Source organism: Nicotiana sylvestris, chromosome 9 (assembly GCF_000393655.2).
Source record: "Nicotiana sylvestris chromosome 9, ASM39365v2, whole genome shotgun sequence".
NCBI lineage: Eukaryota > Viridiplantae > Streptophyta > Magnoliopsida > Solanales > Solanaceae > Nicotiana > Nicotiana sylvestris.
The window spans coordinates 18,232,450-18,252,954 of record NC_091065.1 but is presented as its reverse complement, the minus strand read 5'-3'; the positions used below and the strand labels follow the sequence as shown (position 1 = coordinate 18,252,954).

At 37.0% G+C, this 20,505-nt stretch overlaps 2 protein-coding genes across 18 annotated transcripts; both read left to right on the top strand.

Annotated features, from left to right (window-relative positions):
• The first annotated feature begins 510 nt into the window (after nt 1–510).
• LOC104245378 (probable LRR receptor-like serine/threonine-protein kinase At3g47570) lies at nt 511–19,676 on the top strand. 17 transcript variants are annotated; one of them, XM_070156360.1, is made up of 8 exons: nt 511–766; nt 6,249–6,302; nt 6,419–8,690; nt 15,348–15,747; nt 15,864–16,007; nt 16,279–18,261; nt 18,625–18,972; nt 19,121–19,676. In XM_070156360.1, exons 3-8 carry the CDS (start codon nt 8,481–8,483, stop codon nt 19,171–19,173), a joined length of 3,138 nt encoding a protein of 1,045 aa, XP_070012461.1. In that variant the 5' UTR covers nt 511–766; nt 6,249–6,302; nt 6,419–8,480; the 3' UTR covers nt 19,174–19,676. The 17 variants fall into 17 exon arrangements, with proteins under 17 accessions (XP_070012461.1, XP_070012453.1, XP_070012452.1 ...); XM_070156352.1 differs by adding an exon at nt 5,318–5,664 and having other exon boundaries at nt 6,249–8,690; XM_070156351.1 differs by adding an exon at nt 5,298–5,664 and having other exon boundaries at nt 6,249–8,690.
• On the top strand, nt 1,544–7,752 carry LOC104245379 (uncharacterized). The gene is made up of 10 exons (XM_070156887.1): nt 1,544–1,861; nt 3,097–3,322; nt 3,724–3,888; nt 4,976–5,095; nt 5,310–5,490; nt 5,595–5,664; nt 6,249–6,356; nt 6,843–7,003; nt 7,270–7,444; nt 7,492–7,752. Exons 1-10 carry the CDS (start codon nt 1,544–1,546, stop codon nt 7,750–7,752), a joined length of 1,785 nt encoding a protein of 594 aa, XP_070012988.1.
• Nucleotides 19,677–20,505: the final 829 nt, after the last annotated feature.

Below are 20,505 nucleotides of genomic sequence, written 5' to 3'. Positions count from 1 at the left end.
AATGTATTACAATGCAATAGAATACCTTATGAAAGAATAACCAAAACTATCCAAAACAAGCTGTAATATAATGTAACAAATGTACCAAATTATCAAAAATTAACCAAAATTTATAGCCTGTTTGGCCAAGTTTTTTTGGAGACAAAAGTATTTTTTTTTACCTAAAGCACTTTTGGCCAAAAATTTTAGAAGTTTTTAGAAGGGGAAAAAGTGCTTTCGAATAGAAGCGGAAGCAGAAAAAAATAGCTTCTGTCCAAAAACACTTTTCTGAAAAGCACTTTTGAGAAAAATACATATAGAAATATTTTTTAAAAGTTTGGCCAAATATTAATTATTATTCAAAAGGACTTTTTAAATTAATTAACCAAACACAAAGTAATACCCACAAAAAATACTTTTTAAAAAAGTACTATTCAAAAAAGCCTTCGCCAAACGGGCTATTAGCCGGTTCAAATAAAGTTAAAATTGAAACTTGAACACAAATTTCAAATCCTAAATTATCGATTCAGAGTTTATTTATTGGACTTGATAATTGACAGTGTGAAACCTTAAAGAAAGAAATGAGATTGAAAGCAATGTGGATTTTCCGGCCAAGTTCAGCCGGGAATCTCGAACTTGACAAATCTTTAATGGTTCCGGCAACCAGCTATACGGACAAATCACCGGCAAATTTGTTCTCCGGCGGCGTGCCGAGAAATATCTCGAATCTCTTTCAGCTCAATCTCTCTTACAGTCACTTCTCCGGCAAAATTCCGGCAAGTCTCCGGTGGGCTTCACTAACTTCAGCTTTTAATGGTCGAGAAGAAGTGAAAAAAGAAATTAGGTTGTATGCACCGACTATTTACACAATCAGGTCATTGAATATAATCTATTTAATAACATTAATTAGAATAAATAATAAGTAATCTGGTATATTTGAAATCATTACCGTGTATATAACTTAAATCTTTATATTGTGTTTTGGGTTGATATTATGGTCACTTCGAACAAGATATAGGAGCGAGACCACGCTCTTAAAGTTTTGTTTCAGAACAAATTTAGAGGCAAAATCTGTTCTTTATTACTCACTTTGATTCAATTTATGTGACATTTTTTTTATTCTGTTTAACATTTTCTCTGTTTAAAAGTAACTTAATTTATTTGGCGAGATGATATATAGCCACATAAATAAGTTTGGTTTGCTTTAGACCACAAATTTAAAGATCTTTAGTTTTTCTTTTATAAATTCTGTGTCCAATCAAACAAAACTACATAAAATGAGTGTAAAAGTTTGTGTGATGGATTGAAATGAATATTGTCATAGACAGATGTGAACAATGTGGTATCAGGGTACTTTGATAGAATTTACCAAGAACTGACCAAACGACTAAAAGTAAACATAAAGGAAGGAGCAGACAAACTTTCCCCAATTAAAGAATTACTGGAATGGTGAGCAGGTCTTTTTAAACCGTGTGACAAGTCAACCAAAGGCTTATATCAGTAGTAAAGAAGCAACTGACCACAATTTTCCTACATCTGCAAACATCTTTCACATTCATCTACAATGGCTTCATCCAATCAAAATTTGAAGAATGGTGTTTTCTTGAGTTTTAGAGGTGAAGATACTCGTAAAACTTGTCTGGGTCATCTCTACTATGCTCTAAAACACAGAGGGATTCACACTTTCAAAGATGACATAAGGTTGGAGAGAGGAAAGTCAATTCCACCTGAACTTGTGAAAGCTATTGAACAATCAAGATTTGCTATTGTTGTATTTTCTAAGAACTATGCAACCTCCGCTTGGTGCTTGGATGAACTTGCAAAGATCATGAAATGCAAGAAAGAATTAGGACAAACTGTCTATGACATGGATCCGTCGGATGTAAGTAAGCATAGTGGAAGTTTTGCTGAATCATTTGATATGAGGAAAATTTGAGAGTTGATTTGGAGAAGGTGCAATGTTGGAGGGATGCATTTAGTGAAGCAGGCAAGGCAAGACAGCAGGATATGACTTACCAAATGGCTACGACGGGTTCAAAGCTCTCTTTACTTTTCTTGCTTATTCTCCGAAACCTTTTAGTACACTGAAATTTATGTCGGACAACTATACTTTAATCCCAATAGTTGGGGTCACCTATACTCTTGGCTATTCAGGGGATTCAATATTGTTAGACACATAAAATATATGTGATGAAAAAAGAAAATCACATGCAAGAAAAAAATTTCAGTAGTTTATCCAGTATACTGAAGATATGTTCTCAGTCAGGAATACTAGTAAGTTCTTGGGAAAGCAAGGTAAGAGCTTAGTTCGTCATCGACTAAACAATAGCCTCCAAGATATGTTTTAACAGCTTAGAGAAGCTAAAAGTAGTTATACTATCCTTATGCAATTTGAAAGAGAGAAAGAAAAGGTAGGGCTGGAAATAAAAATATGCTGCTTTGTGTGTTAGAGTATTGCAGTGGTTGAGGGTATGGGTTATTGTCTCCTTATATGGATTTGCCAATCCTTACTTTGTGAGCTAGTTTTGCAGTTAAGTTAGGCCTAAGATCCTTTTTTTAACATGTTTTTCAGAGCCAAACCCATCTCTATTCTGGGTTTACCAAATTTGGGGCCCGTATATTGTGTTGTCCATCCTCTAAATGTAGTTCTGGACATGTGAAGGGTGAGTTCCACATTAGTTTTGGATATGAGTTGTCTCCTCATATGATATTCGGCAATCCTTACCTCATGAGCTAGCCTTTGAGGTTAAGTTGGCCGAAAGGTTCATTTTTGAACAATAGTCATTTCCCAAAAGATAAATCTTTAAAGGAAGAAAAAATAGGTAATGGGGTAAATAATAACCAACCATTAACAGGGTGAGGAACCAAAGAGAGTATGTGAACAGAGAGAGATGAGAAGCGATTGAGCACTTTTTTCCACATTATTTCTGATTCTCAGGGTATCTAAAGTGATTAGAAATACTAAGCATATTACATAATTTCTGCACTAATGATTTTCTCATGGTCTTGAAAGGACTAGGAATACTAAAACGCATCAATCATGCACGCTGTATGTGAAGTCTCATTTCGAGTTGTTTTTGCCATTGCATGTACAAATATGAATCTAATTGCATTCAGCATGTTGTTGAAGACATACTGGGTAAATTATGTCAAGTTATTTCAAGCATTGATAATGATTTAGTGGGGATGGAATCTCGAGTGCGTGAAGTAAGTTCATTACTAAGGATGGAAGCACCTAATGTTTGTTTTATTGGAATAGGGGGGATGGGAGGCATTGGCAAGACAACAATCGCAAGTGCTGTGTTTGGAAAATATTCTTGCCAATTTGAAGATGTTTGTTTTTGTGAGAAAGCACGGGAGAAAATATTATTAATTAATTAAAGTGTTGTACAACGCCTTATTTATATACAATGATTACATAATAATAGGTATTTGCTTCCCGATGTGGGATACTATACATGACTAACTACTTAACACTCCTCCTCAAGCCAGTACATATAAATCATCTGTACCGAGCTTGTTACAAATATAACTAATACGAGAACCAGTAAGCGACTTAGTGAAAATATCTGCTAGCTGATCATTCGACTTCACAAACTTTGTAACAGTATCTCCTGAGAGTATCTTTTCTCTGACAAAGTGACAGTCGATCTCAATATGTTTAGTCCTCTCATGGAACATCAGATTTGACGCAATAAGAGCAACTTGATTATCACACACCAGTTCCATCTTGAACTGGACTAGGTGGTGGAATTGGAGCTATAGGTGGTAGAACTGGAGCTATAGGTGGTGGAACTGGAGCTATAAGTGGTGGAGCTGCAACTAGAGCTATAGCTCTAGGTGGTGGAGCTGGAGTTGTAGAGGAAGATGAATGGGAGATAGTGACTGAATCTCCAAAAGAAGAAACTGGTAGCACCTCAGAAATATCTAAGTGATTATTTGCACCTGTGAAATATGATTGGGTTTCAAAGAAGGTAACATCAGCGGACATAAGATATTGCTGGAGGTCAGGAGAATAGCATTGATTCCCCTTTTGCGTTCTCGAGTAACCCAGAAATACATACTTAAGAGCACAAGGAGTCCTGGAGTAAGGTTATGAACAAAACACGTGCTTCCAAAGACACGGGGTGGAAGAGAGAACAAAGGTAAGTGGGGAAACAGGACAGAGAATGGAACTTGATTCTGGATAGCTGAAGATGTCATACGATTAATAAGATAGCAAGATGTAAGAACTTCATCCCTCCAAAAACGCAACGGAACATGAGATTGTATGAGTAGGGTACGAGCAGTTTTTAGACCCATTGGCCATTGTGACTGTTGGAGAGATTGAGATCACGAAATAGTAGTGAAAAGAGATTTGTTACTAGAAGTATGATCAGATGCACCTGAATCAATGACCCAAGACTCAGAGGTTGAAGATTGGGAGACACAAGTCACACTACTATCTGTTTGAACAACGGAAGCTATCCTTGAAGATGTCTGTTTACATGCTTTGTACTGAAGGAACTCAATATAATCCGGTAAAGAAACCATCTGGATTGGATTCAATGAATTGGATCCAACGGACTATGAGTTAAAGGCTTCTGATACGAATGCCATTATAACGTTGCGCCGGGAAAAGCAGAAATTTTATGGAAAAATCACTGCTCACGCTGGAAAATATAAAAGTGGTCGGAATTTGATTTAAACTTGAATGAAAAGACTCGGAATAACCTCCTGAGTAATCTGTCCAAAAGAAGTTTCGCCGGAAAAATCATTGTAGCTGCCGGAAAGTCAGTGTAGTTGCCGGAAAATCTCAAAGTGACCGGAATAAAAAGAAAAAGGTATGGGTAGGCTCGGAATTACTAGGCGATCTGACTGTTCAACAGAAACTTTTCCAAACTCTAGCCGGAATAGGGCTAATGCGCCGGCGCGTGGATCAGATCTCGCAGGATTTTTTTCTTCTTTTTCGGCGTGTGAGGGCGCGTGGATGTGAGTTTTCCGGTGGGATTGACAGGTGTTTGGTTGTCTGAGCCTGAGGAGTCTTGTGGTGGTGTTGGTTTTTGCACAGCACCAATGAAAAGTAATTTGCTTGCAGACAGCCTTCTAAGTCGCCAAAAAATTGCACGGCGACGAGGTCTTTCTTCCTGGAAGTCGCTGAAATGATGCATAGCGATAAGTTTCTTAGTAATGCTCTGATACCATATGAGAAAGCACGGGAGAAAGCATTATTAATTAATTGAAGTATTGTACAACGCCCTATTTATATACAATGATTACATAATAATAGGTTTCGACTTCCTGATGTGGGACACTATACCTGACTAACTGCTTAACAGTTTTCTTGATAGTGTTGCAGAAATGCAAAGGACATATGGACTGCAATATTTGCAAGGTGTTCTCCTCTCTCCTAAAGGTAAGCTTAACTATAACAAGTGTATATGAAGGCATGGAAATCATGAGGAAGCGGCTGCGCTCAATGAAGGTTTTGATCATTCTTGATGATGTAAATCAGAAAGGCCAATTAGAAATGTTAGTTGGAAGGCATGATTGGTTTGGTAGTGGTAGTAGAATTTTGATTACAACAAGAGATAAACAGTGGTTAGATAACCATATAGTGGATGAAGTGTATTCAGTCAACATGACTCAAGAAGGAGTAGAATATGGCTTCCTGAGGACATCGAGGATCTGTTTACTGGAAATTTCGTAAGATATGTCATTATCTCATACATAAGAACTGTATTGTCATCATCCACTTTTAGGTTATGTGTACGAATTTCTTGTTCTTTTACTTTTCTTTTTTCAATTATTTTGCCACATAGAATACAGTTGTATTTTGTTTTCTCATTCGTGTCAATCGTATCACTTTTAGTACTTTATATCATTTTTTTGTTAGTTGAATGAATGAGATTGATTTTCTTATTCACAAATGTATAATGGGTACAATAGTCTTGTATTTCAAATGTTGTTTCCTCGTGATCTTTAACTAAATCATTTTGATATACTTATGTGCACACACACACATAGAGATCCAAGTATTTTCTTCTACTAGAAATCACATTCGTTTGTTGTCGGTTGTTTCCTTTTCCATATTATTGTATTTGTGTGGTCTCGTCTTTTGATATCTTTTTCTCGGATTGAACTACTAATGAATAATATGTAAAATTAGGAGACATCCCCTTGCAAGCTCATGGCAATATCTACTTTTAAGTATTAATCGAATTTTCAGCTATGGAAATGATTTTCACACAATAATGTTTTAATAAAGGTTTTCTTTTGTTTCCTTTTAGGAAGCAGAAGCTGTGGAGGGACTATGGATACCAAGGAATTACATACCAAAACAGGTTATTTCATATTACAACATTAGTGAAGCATTTAGGAGAATGAAAAGATTAAGGGTACTTGTAGTTAGAGCAACAAATTTCTGCTCTATTGACCCGATTACTCATCTTCCTAGCAGCTTAAGGTGGCTTGATTGGGACAGTTGCCCTCTAAATTCATAGCCACAGAGTTTTGAACCATCAAATCTTCTTCGCCTGGATACACTTGAAAGTACTACACTTCAGAAACTCTGGTTAATTTCGAATGTATGATTGTTACCATCCCTTCCCTTTGGCATTCTTATTCCATGTTCTTTTAAGCTAAATCAATCCACCTGCGGAATGTTATCACATAATTATAGTTTCTTTCCATTCTAAATACGGTTTGAACAAACTAAAAACTTTGTCCCTCAGCTATTGTGAGCAATTGGAAGAAATTCCAAGCTTTGAAATGATGCCAAATTTTGAGAGAGTAAAGCTAGAGGGATGTAAGAGTTTGAGAGAAGTCAGTCCACATTCGGAGTTCTCATGAAGCTCACTTCACTGGAGCTAATCGGTTGTCAGAGCCTTGAGAAGCTTCCAAGTTATGTTCAGATGGGATCCCTTACGAGTCTCAAACTTTCTTGTCTTCCAAAGTTGAGGGAATTACCAGAAACCAAGGGGTTGCACCGTTTATTGACATTAGAGCTAGCTGATTGTCAGAGCCTTGAGATGCTTCCTAAGTTGTAACCCGATGGAATCCCTTGAGACTGTCAAATTTTCATGCCTTCCAAAAAAAATATCGTTGCCAGCAACCGACGGGATGCACCATTTTATTGGAACTTGTTATAGAATATACTCCGATTGTAGAGCTTCCAGTGTCAATTGGAAATCTTGTTTCCCTCAAACAGTACGGTTAAGTCATTGTAAAGATCTGTTAAGCATTCCAAACAGCTTTTCTTCTCTGAAGAATCTAAGGGTTCTTGTGATCTACACTGCAAAAGACTTGCAGATTTGCCAGAAAAGATGGTGACTTGAAACTGTTAGAGAAGCTAGTAGTATCTGGTACTGCAATTTCCAGAATACCCCCTTCATTTGCAGGCCTTGGTGAACTAAGCTTTTTATCATTCCCTCACTGGTTTGGATACAGAGAAGATGCAAATTTTCTTTTACCATGGTCGTTTAGGGTGTTAAAGCTTAATAAGCACACACTATGTAGTGAAAACATTTTCAGGATCTTGGATGCTTATCTTCTTTGGCTCACTTGGATTTGACTAAAACTGATTTCATAAGTTTCAATGAAAGCAACAATCAGAGCTTTCATTATCTAGATATAACAATTTGTGAGAAGCTTGTATTGCCCAAACTTCCAGCATGCATAAAGGAGTTATATGCATATGATCCTCTAGTCTTGAAAAGCATCCCTGATTTCCCCACCATTCAGAGCTGTATTCAGTGTCATTCACTCAGCATATTGAGAATAGAGGTGAACTGATTGATATCTTGCAATTTGTCCTCCGCTTAATTAGTATGGCATCTAGGTATCGCTCTCTCTTTCTCTCTCGTCATTTTTCTGCTTATCCAACTATGGTTAAGGAAATGGAGATTGGAGCTGATACGATTATCTTTCATGTAGTGTGAGAAAAGGCTACCATTTAGCATTTTTTCCCCTGGAGATATAAGATGGAGGGGGTTCAATTATTATCGAAAAGAACATACAAAAAGATTCTCCATTCCACTTGATCCATGTTGGTATGAGAGTAAATTCAAAGGATTTGTTATATGCTTTCGTGTCCCATTAGATACTGCTCAGAACCAGAAACCTTTGGATACTAAATCACGAAGAGGAAGTCACTGGTTCGGTTGTACTAAGGTTACAGCCTAGTTAGTGCAAAGATATGGCAGGCAAGAACAAGTTGTATTCCAGAAAAAATGTTTGATTGTTGCTTGCCAAACATTTTTCTCTCATAGTAGTAAATACACCATTTGCTTTAGCTACATAACTTTTGTAGCACTATGGCATACTTCTGATAGTGAAAAGGGGAAGAAGCCAAATGACTATTGCTTATTTGAGGCATCTATAGACCCAGGCATTGCAACAAAATGGGGACTTCTTCTGGTGTATGAGAATAAAATTCAACAGATAGATCAATCAACCATTGCGGTCCAACGTGGTGTGAAGTCTCCGAGTTCTGACCTGTTGAGAGAATCTAATGATGACCAATGCCAGGAAGCAGAGATGATATGGTTTCATTTGAAGCTGAAACTTCCCAAAAAATTCCTGATCAACAATTGGAAACATCATGCTCTTCTGCAGCTCAAAGCTTCCAACACAGGGAAGTGTCATGCTCTTCCGGACAGCCCCAAACTTTACAGATCTCTTTAGCTGATCGACAAGTTGATGAAGTGATAAATGAGGCTACCTCCTATATGGTGAGATCTTATGTTTTCTGCATACCTGTTTGGTGTGTCGATATCCTTTTCTTTTTGTTATCCTGATGCTACTTTTAGGAACTTCTGCTTGGTTTAAATTAATCATGTTTCTTGTAATTCAGGCAGCAATTATTTGCTCCGAAGCTGTTATATGCGAATCTTCTGGCTGAGAGTTCTCTCTGTTTTGGTTATTTTAGCTTGCATCTTAGCATGGGTTTTCTTTCTGCTACTTCTCATTCAATACATATAGACTTTGGATTAATGTCTCGTTCAATATTAAAATAGGATTTATCTCTTTATTAGTGTAGACTTTGAAACATTACACGTCAGTGATGGTAAATTACATTTTAAAATCAAAAGATTATCGATATACACACAAGACACTATATATTCGCTTGAGTCCTCTTGAAAATAAAGAATGTGTCAAAGGTAATAGTCAAAGAGGTTCAAGATTTGTATGAGGTCCTATGTTGGAAGTTGGAACTCCAATAGCACCACTTCATTGTATTTTTTTTTCGAGCTTCCTTGGTGTAAAGTCTTGGTCCGCCCCTGTTTCTTATGCCAAATTTCTCTTTTCAGTTTTCATGTGGAATTGTCAAAATATTCTACTTCGCATATTATTTTTTATATCAACCTATCAAAATTTTCTGATCTTGTAAGCTTGTTTTTAAGGTTTTTTTTGGAGCAGTGTGTCCCATTGAAATCTGACTTTCACTCACCAGAAAGGCAATGTCAGGTTGAGTCCAGAAACTACAGTCCCATTACTGTTAGGACCGAAAAAATCAAGTGTCATGCGGAAACTAGCTAAGCAAACCTTGAATCGCGATAATTCATACAACAAAAGAGAAATCTACCAAATGTGACACAAACATTTAACGTGGTTCGGTCAATTGACCTACGTCCACCGCGAGATGAGCAATCCACTATATAAAAAGAGAGTACAAAATATTGAGAGAACAATCTCACGAAGAGGCAAACACAAGTTGATACACTAACACTTGTCGCGTAAAGTTCTCCTAAACACGACTCTCAAACCCCATATGGCTAGATTGTGGATGCTACTGATTGAAAAGGACAGATCTTCAATTTATGGAACTCCAAACCTTTTCCTATAAAAAAAAGGACTAGCCAAATATGTAAGAATTATATTTTCCTTTTAGGAAAAGAAAAACCCAATTATGGTAAATATGTTGTCCTTTCCTTCATGAGATAGGAAAACCAATTATGGTAAGAAAATCTGGACAAACACCTAACAATTACCTACTTCAAACCTTATATTTGAAATTTCTTCTCATAATTTCACTATCATCAATAGAGTAACTATGTATACCTAAGTAGTCAGATTGGTCCTCCATCCTCTATACAAAAACCATATTTGTGAAATATTACCTTCCTACTTTCCCAATTGGGCTCTGTTAGCTCCACTGAGATTCAACCCTTTGTCGCTCCGATCTTTCCGTCAAAAGAATAAAGAAAAAAAGGCTCTGTTAAATACCATAGCCGTAACTCCTTTGCCCGCCACCTTTGTAGGAGCTGTTTAGAGAATCTAATCATGAGCAAGGCCTGTAAATGAATGATGCTGTCACGACCCGGATTTCCCACCCTCGGGAGTCGTGATAGCACCTACTAGTGAGAGCTAGGCAAGCCGACGATTTGAATTATTTACGTTTTCCCATTTTAATCCTTTAACAATTAATAACCAACATTAGATAAATAGCGGAATTTAATAAGCGGAAGACTGAATTGTAATATTTTAATAAAGATGCCAATACCAATCCATACATAAACTACCCAGAACTTGTGTCACAATTTCACAGACGGTCTAAGAATACTACAAATAAGGGTCCGAAAAATAAGTACAATACTATCTCGGAAATACATAAATGAAACAGGATGAAAAGATAGAAGGAGACGCCAATGCCTGCGGACGCCTGCAGGACTAGCTCGGATCTCCGAATGGACTGAAGGCAGCAACCCAAAGCTAAGGTCCGTATGTTCTAGTACCGGGATCTGCACACCGTGCAGAGTGTAGTATCAGCACAACCGACCCCATATGCTGGTAAGTGCCTAGCCTAACCTCGGCGAAGTAGTGACGAGGCTAGGACCAGACTATCAAATAAACCTGTGCAGTTAAATCATATACATCGGAAAATAAAGGCGGAACTTCACAATTAAAGATAGGAAGGGGGAATCATGCTGCGAGGTACAACAAGTATCAACAGAAAATCAACAGTTAAATGTAGAGAAACCATAACTCAGTTATCAATAAAATCAGGAAATCATGGACAAGTGCACGGCATCACCCTTCGTGCTTTAACACTCTCTCACAAATAACGTGCACGACATCACCCTTCGTGCTTTAACACTCTCTCACAAATATCATGCACGACATCACCCTTTGTGCTTTACACTTTTCCTCACCCAAGCAACAATCACAAAGCAATTTGGGCAAGGAAATCAATAACATCACAATAAAATCAAGTAACAACAGAAAATCAGTAAGTAAACGTAAAGAACATCATAACTCAATTATCAACAAGAATCAGGAAAATCAAGGACAAGTGCACGGCATCACCCTTCGTGCTTTTACTCTCGTCCTCACCATAAAAATTAATATAATCGGCACGACATCACCCTTCGTGCTTTTACCTCACATAATCATGGCACGGAATGATCCTTCGTGCATTATTACTCATATAAAGGCACGGAATGGTACATCGTACGACACGGTATCACCCTTCGTGCTTTAACATTCTCTCACAAAATCATGCACGATATCACCCTTCGTGCTTTAACACTCTTCCTTACCCAAACAACAATCACAAAGCAATAAGGGCAAGGGTATAAATAAAATCACAATAAAATCCCGGCAAGGGAACAATAGTATAATAATAATATCCCGGCAAGGGAAACAATATCAAAAGCAATAACATCCTGGCAAGGGAGATAACATTAGAAACAACCACATCCCGGCAAGGGAGACAATATCATAATCCTCTTCTCTTTTCACATTTACTTCACAACTCAATTCACAACTTGAGTCAATGCTCTAAAATGTTCAACTGCCAATAATACTTCCACAAATTATTTTACAACTTGCGCCAACGCTCTTCAATGTTCAATTACCAATACTACTTCCACAAGCCTTGTTCAACAAATGAAATCATCACATAAGGCATGAACTATACAAAACGGAGTCACATTAATCATAGTATAAGACTCACGGGCATGCTTGAACCCAACGTATAGATACTCGTCACCATGCCTATACGTCGTACTCAACAATTAACACATAGCAAATAAGACACAACTCCTAATCCCTTAAGCTAAGGTTAGACCAAACACTTACCTCGATGCCACGAACACCATTCAAGCCTCAACTATCGCTTTACCTCTTGATTCCACCACCAATTCGCTTGTATCTAGCCACAAGTTACTTAACTATATCAATAAATACTAAATGAATCAATTCTAATGCATGAAAATAGGTTTTCTAAAGTTTTTCCCAAAAAGTCAAAAATCGACTCCGGGCCCACATGGTCAAAACCCGAGGTTCGAACCAAAACCCGATTACCCATTCACCCACGAACCCAAATATATAATTTGTTTTGAAATCGGACCTCAAATCGAGGTCCAAATCCCCAAAATTTGGAAAACCTAAGTTCTACCCAAAACACCCAATTTCCCCCGTGAAAACCCTTGATTTTGAGTTGAAATCATGTGAAAAGATGTTAAAGATTAATGAAAACGAGTTAGAAATGACTTACAATCGATTTGAAAGAGTACTTGTCTTTGAAAAATCACACAAAGGTGTTTAGGTTTTGAAAAGGGTTGAAAAATGGCTGAAATGCGTCTAAGTCATGATTTTGCAGGTTGCAGATGTCGCAATTGCGACCAGGGTTCGCAATTCAGAACCTGTTAACTTCGCAAATGTGAAAATATTGTCGCATTTGCGACACTGAAGAAATCCGGTCCTATTCGCATTTGCGAGGGACCTTCGCATTTGCGAGGGACCTTCGCATTTGCGATAAACACGTCGCATTTGCGACCAAGGCAGCCCAGGCCTTCTTTGCATTTGCGATAAAGGTTCGCATTTGCGGGCTCGCATTTGCGAGCCAGGCATTTGCGAAGCCTGTAGGCCTACAACATACCAGCAATTTCCTAAGTCCAAATTTCACTCCGTGACCTATCCAAAACTCACCCGAGCCCTCGGGGCTCTAAACCAAACATGCACGCAAGTCCAAAGACATCATACAGACTTGCTCGTGCGATCAAAGCATCAAAATAACATCAATAACTAGAAATTTAGCATCAAAATCAAAAAAAATCTCAAGAACTTTCGAAGTTTCAAATTTAACAACTAAGGTTCTGAATCACGTCATATGACCTCCGTTTCTTACCAAATTTTACAGGCTCAACTTAAATCACATATAAGACCTGTACCGGGCTCCGGAGCCAAAATACGGGCCAGATACCATCAAATTCAAACATATTTCATTTCCAAAAACTCATATATATTTCAGAAAATAATTTTCGTTAAAAATTCATTCCTCGGGCTTGGGACCTTAGAATTTATTTCGGACATACGCCCAAGTCCCATATTTTCCTACGGATCCTCCGGGACTGTCAAATCACGAGTCCGGGTCCGTTTACCCAAAATGTTGACCGAAGTCAACCTAAATTCATTTAAAAGTAAAATTCACCATTTTTCACAGATTTTCACATAATGGCTTTTTGGATACACGCCCGCACGCAAATCAAGGTGAGACAAAAAGGAGGTTTTAAGGCCTCGAATCACAGAATCGACTTGTAAAACAAGTGATGACCTTTTGGGTCATCACAAATGCTATTTCTTAAGGACTTGATTAATATTGAAAGGATGATATAGTTCCCTGTCCTTTTCAATCTCAGTGGTACTTTTGGATATTGTTGTCTGGTTCCATTTTATCATATTTCCTGGAATATAGAGAGCATTTATCTGCTCATAAACGTTGGTACAGATATTATCTCCTTGGTTGCTGTTGCTGGTACGGATCTATTGTCTCTGTTCATCTTTTTGAGCCGAGGGTCTCCCGAAAACAGCCTCTCTACTCCTCCGGGGTAGGGGTAAGGTCTGCATACACTCTACCCTCCCCAGACCCCACTTGTTAGATTTTATTGGGTGGTTGTTCTTATCTGCACATAAATTGTTACAACCAGGATCTTCTTGCTCATCAGAAGTATCTCTTTCTATGATATAACTGTTTGTGGTTGCGCATCCTTTGTGCAGTTTATAGTGAACCAAATTTAATTTACTTAACTCTTTCTTCTTAACTGGCTTCTGTTATGAAGAAGGCAGTTTAAAAGAAAATCTGCTTTCCTAGTAGGACTCTGCTAAATACCAAACCCCTGTTTCTCAGTTAACTAGATGAGATAGGGAGTAATAATATAAAAATTTACAAGTTATCTGCTACAACTTTGTTGGATAAAACTACTTTACCAACATGTTGTCTTTGTGGATTGAACAGAATCTGGTGCATTGTTCAAGGTGTATTCAAATTAGACCACACTTTACCAATATAAAATATAATAAGATATTCAACAATTAAAAAGAAAACAGGAAACTATAGAAAGCTTGCTTGTTGTATACATAGATATAAAATTGAGCAGAAAAGGTTATAGGGCATAGCAGAAGAGGAAGAAGGGTTGCACAGGCAATAAATTCAACGCGTAAAATGAGTTCTAAAGTTGAAATTAATTAAAGAATGTCTAGTTTAATATTAAAGATTGCAATCATGTTGATATCAATTTCAACAGCCGGCCAAGAAACATTGCAAAGTGTTTGTACTAGAAAGCAGCTTGAATTTGTTTTATCTTTTTGTCCTTTGTGAGTGTTTGAATGTGGTATTTGGAAAAATTTATTTTTGGATTATTGTGAGAGATTGTCCTTGTGGTTTGACAGCTCTGTTATGTTTATAAAACAACTAATGATGGATTCATTTATGTTTCAATTTGTGTAAAATAGACTCAGTGAAGTCAAGTTTATGTTTTTATCCTCGCACTGCTTTTCCCCACCTGCCTCCCACATTTCATTAGCAACTTCTTGTGCCTACTTATAGCTGAACACTTTATTCCTTAGTTTAGCTGTAGTTCTAACACTACAAATTAGCTGTATTCATGGAGAAATCCTACTCTTTTGTTCTTTCAGTAGTCTTCGAACTCTATTTCTTAGTGGCATGCATGGCCACAAACATAACCACAGATCAATCAGCTCTTCTTGCCTTGAAATCAAGCTTTGCTCTAAACTCTTCTCATCCCTTAACTCAAAATTGGTCTTCTCAAGCTTCAGTTTGTAATTGGATTGGAATCAGTTGTGGCTCTCACCACCATAGGGTGACTGCACTAAATATATCCAACATGAACATTCATGGAACCATTCCACCACAGTTGGGAAACCTCTCCTTTCTCGTTTCTCTCGATGTGAGCAAAAATAATTTCGACGGAGACTTTCCTCAAGATTTGTCTCGTGTACGTCGATTGAGGGAAATTGATCTCGGATACAATAATTTTAGCGGAGAAATTCCAATATGGTTTGGTTTATTTTCTAAGCTTAAGATGTTAATTCTTGATGACAACGCTTTCACTTATATACCTCCTTCTATTTCTAACCTATCCAAGTTAGAGACTCTGAGTGCTGGATACAATCGTCTTCAAGGCAATATTCCCAAAGAGATCGGCAACCTTCAAAATCTAAAAGAGTTGGTTTTAGTCAGTAACCAACTTACTGGCTCTATCCCCTTCTCCATTTTGAACATCTCTTCTTTGGAGACTTTAGCTCTCACATATAATCAATTATCAGGAAGTCTTCCTGTAGATATCTGCAGCCGTCTTCAAAGAATCAAAAGCATTTCAATAATTTCCAACCAATTGAGTGGTCACATTCCAGAAGGTTTATCGAATTGCTCAGAACTGTATGACTTGGCTTTGTCCTATAATAAGCTCAGCGGGACCATTCCACCGGAACTTGGAAAGTTGGAAATGCTTGAGTTATTAAGCCTTGGGGGAAATAACTTAGAAGGTAAATTATCATTTTTCCTTAAGCATGCTTTGGCCAATGCCCAATAGCATAAGTAAATAAAAGGTCTGCTGCCATAAAGGTGTGCAGTGTTCTCTAATTCACAAATTAATTTGCAGGCATAATTCCAGATACAATTGGAAATTTACGAAAATTGCAGAAATTGCAACTTGAGAACAACCACTTAGTGGGTTCAATACCGCGCACCATATTCAACATGTCATCACTATGGTTGCTTAATTTCAACACCAACAATTTATCTGGTAATTTTCAAGCAAATCATTCTTGTTTGGTAATCCAGTCTAGTCTTGCATATGGAAGTTGTTGATTATTGATATATGAAGTCCATAGTAGTTGTTATATTCAACCTATAAATGTATATATATCATTATCCACATATTGATGAACCGTTGATAACTTGCGTAATTAGATAGCCTTAATCCAGATATACTCTTTCTGAATTGTTTCATGGAAGTTAGAACAAAATTAGAAAAAATAGCATTAACTTGGATCCTTTTTCTATGTATAATGTAGCAGGTGTTATACCTAGAGAGATTGGGAATCTTCAAAAATTGGAGTTACTTTACTTGCAATTCAATAAATTAAGTGGTTCCTTACCGGAAGAGCTCTTCAATATTTCTACGCTAAGAGGGATGGCACTTTCTTACAATAACTTTTCGGGTAGTCTTCCATCTGCTTTAGGCTACTGGCCAACAACTCTACAGTATTTGCATCTTGGTGAAAACAACATTGGTGGAGTTATACCCAACTCAGTGTTCAATTCTTCAAATCTAAAGGAATTAATACTTGATGATAACAGATTCAGCGGCGCAATTCCTAACTCGTTAGGGGATTTGAGACAGCTTGAACGTTTGCGCTTGTTCCGTAATAACTTAACATTTCCACAACTAAGTATCTTTGCTTCCTTGGCAAACTGCAGATCTTTGAGAGAGATAGATTTGTCGGATAATCCTCTTAATGGTGTTCTTTCAGATTCCATTGGCAATCTCTCCACTTCTCTTGAACTGTTTGATTTACGTCATTCTGAAATTAGTGGCCAGATACCATTAGGAATTGGGAATTTAAGTAACTTAACTGATTTGTACCTATTAGACAATGATTTGACTGGATCAGTGCCTAGCACATTCTGTGATCTACACAATCTTCAAAGGTTATATCTTCACCAGAATAGATTAATTGGACCCTTGCCGGAATGCCTCTGCAATTTGCCGGTGTTGGGCATGGTATCTTTGTCATATAATCAAATTTCGGGTCCGATACCGTATTGCATTGGTAACGTTACCTCTTTGAGAAATATTTATCTAAATTCAAATAGGCTCACTAAGATACCTATGAGTTTATGGAGCCTCAAAGATCTTGTGGAGCTTGACTTGTCGAATAATTCTTTGGTTGGTTCTTTACCTCCAGATTTTGGAAATTTGAATGCCATAACATTCTTAGATTTGTCAAGGAATCACATTTCAGGAAGTGTTCCGAGCACAGTGGGGGACTTGCAGAAACTACTTTATCTTTCTGTGGCTTATAATGAGTTACAAGGATCTATTCCTGAGTCACTTGGAAAAATGTTAAGTTTGGAGTCGGTGAATCTATCCAATAACTATCTTTCAGGTATGATTCCAAAATCATTAGAGGCACTTCAATATGTAAAGCATTTCAATGTATCATTCAATAGATTAGAAGGTGAAATCCCAAGTAAAGGACCATTTGTCAATTTCACCTCTCAATCTTTTATGGGAAATGAAGAGTTATGTGGTGGTTTCCTTTTCTTACCTTGTAAGAATAGGTCCGTTCATCAATCGCGGAGAAACAAAGTTCTTCTGATTGTACTTATCCCACTGGCAGTTTTATTGATGGGATTAGGTTCAATTATTCTTTTCATGTTAAAGAGACGTGGGAATAGAAATATTCCAACTCAAGTCGAATCTTTACCTGCAACAACAACACCAACCAGGATTTCATATATTGAAATTGAAAGGGCAACTCAAGGGTTCGACCAATGCAACTTGCTAGGCCGTGGAGGTTTTGGCTCTGTTTACAAGGGCATGTTTTCAAATGGGATGGTTTTGGCCATCAAAGTGTTTACCTTACAATCTGAAGTTGCATTCAAGAGTTTTGATCTTGAATGTGAAGTTTTGCGCAACCTTCGCCATAGAAATCTCACCAAAGTTATCAGCAGTTGTTCCAACATGGATTTTAAAGCATTACTACTAGAGTACATGCCTAATGGCAGCTTGGAGAAATGGTTACATTCTGATGATTACTTCCTGGACATAATCCAAAGATTAGACGTAATGATTGATGTGGCATCTGCTCTGGAATATCTCCACCATGGTTGCTCAACAGTTATTGTACATTGTGACTTGAAGCCTAGTAATGTCTTGCTAGACGAAAAGTTGGTTGGACATGTGAGTGACTTTGGCATGGCAAAGTTATTGGGAGAAGGGGAATCTATTGTTCATACTAAAACACTTGCTACAATGGGTTACATTGCACCAGGTAGCTTTCTTTTTGTCCTTTTATCAAATATGAAGTGCTTTAATAATTTTTATCTGGTTCTAATTTAATCTATTGCAGATTTTGCATAGAAAATGGTATTGAAAACATCAAAATACAGCAATATCAAACCTATATTCATGCATATGTAACGATTATAAAGGAAAAGAAACTTGCAGTTATAGTATATAGTTTCAGTTTAATTGCCTTACCCTTGATTCATTCCTGTTGAACCTTCTTTATTTTGCTTAATCTTTATCTACTCAAAGTAGTTTCAAGTATTTTTAGTATAATCCCATCGGATATGATTTTTGCTTGTTTATTCGGCCTGTCAAGAAACTAATTACTCTATTAATGTTTGTTTAGAGTATGGATCAGTAGGGTTAGTTTCTACAAGCTGTGATGTATATAGCTATGGCATTATGCTTATGGAAACTTTCACAAGAAAAAATCCATACAACGAAATGTTTCAAGAAAACTTGAGCATGAGGAGTTGGGTATGTAATTCACTACCTGTAGCACCAGAGGATATTATTGATGTCAGTTTATTGGAATCTGAAAAGATTGGTTTTAAGAAAAAGTTGCATTGTGTGTCTGCTATATTGGAGTTGGCATTGAATTGTACAGCGGAATCTCCTAATGAGAGGTTGAACATGAAAGATATCCTGGCAAATATCAAGAAGATCAAACTTGCATTTCTTCGCGAATGTGATGGTAAGTATCCAACTTTTGAAGTAGTCGTAGAGAAATTATTTCCTTATCAATGAATAGAAATGATATTCCCTTGTCTATATACCATATATAAATTTATCGATTGGTTTTCTGTACTTGGTTCTTATACAAGTATTTTCCCTTGTTCAAGATGCTCCAAACATGCCATTCTTGCTCAACCCAAAACAAAAGAGAGGAGGATAATTGATTCAGTTTTTTATTATATGGAGAGCCTCATATTTATTTAGAGCTTCGAGTTTGCAAAAGCCTATCAGTAAAAGGAGGAAAGAAAGACCAACTCTGTAGAAGAAATGACAAAACGAAGCTCATCAACATATCGCTGAACTAGGGGCATAGCTAGGGGGACGCAAGGGGTTCATCGGAATATCTCTTCGCCAAAATATGACCTGGATATATAATAAGGTCAAAATTATTTTTTTATGTATGTATAGTAGATTTTTCAATCCCTTTGGCTTCTTCATGTATTTACTTTTTAATATTTTGAATCCCCTAAACTCAAATATAGGTAGCAATGTACATATTAAAATTCCCTCGCAGTTATACTTAGTGAATCAAAGGCTTAACGATCTTCACTTTTAGCCCGCACTAGAAACTATTTACATTTGGTAGCCGAAAAGTATATAAAATTTGTATAGTTTTGTATATAACATATAAAATGTATATATATAAAAAAAATATTTTTTCGATATTGTTTTAAGAGCAGCTATATAGTGTCATTTTCCGATTGCCTTATTATGGTCTAAGATTTGTAATTGAGTCACTATTTGTACCACCAAAGGATGTGGTGCAGTGGATGAGACTGCTCCTCCCTTAAGCAGAGGTCTCAGGTTCGAGTCCTGAGTATGGAAAAATCCTTGGTAGGGAGCGCTTCCCTCCGAATGGGGCCCTACGCGGCGCAAATCCGGATATAGTCGGGCTCCAATGCAGGTACCAGACACCGGGTGGGAAACCAAAAAAAAAAAAGTCACTATTTGTATTAAGAAAATTGATCAAGTTTTCGTTCGTTTATCACTGTTAATTGATGATACACAACTTGGTGGGATTTCTAAATATTTTAAGCAACTTCTCTTCAATATTTAGAGTAAGGAATCATATTAATTAAATTGCAGTTTCTGAGTTTAGTGTTTTACTTCTTATAATAAGATTGGCAAGTCAATTTTGTCAAAGAAAGCTTTCAGTTCTCCAAGTTGTTTGTATCTTGTTGTTATCACTGTACTGCTTTGTAATTCAATACCATACACTAAACTCATAAGGAAAAAGAACAAAACATTAAAGAAGAAAAGATTTAGTCTTTGTTTTTTGGGTACTTTTGGATGCTGTTTTGGCATTTCAAACACTAAACTTATAAGGAAATCTTTTGGTACTTTTGAAGTACACACTACTGCTTTGAAATTCTTGTGTGCATGTTGTGTGTGTCTGTGTAATGTTCTTTGTCCTTTTTAATATCAATGGTACGTTTGGATACGTTGTTTGTTTTCAATTTATCATGGTCCTTTGTAAGAATATTTCACGTTC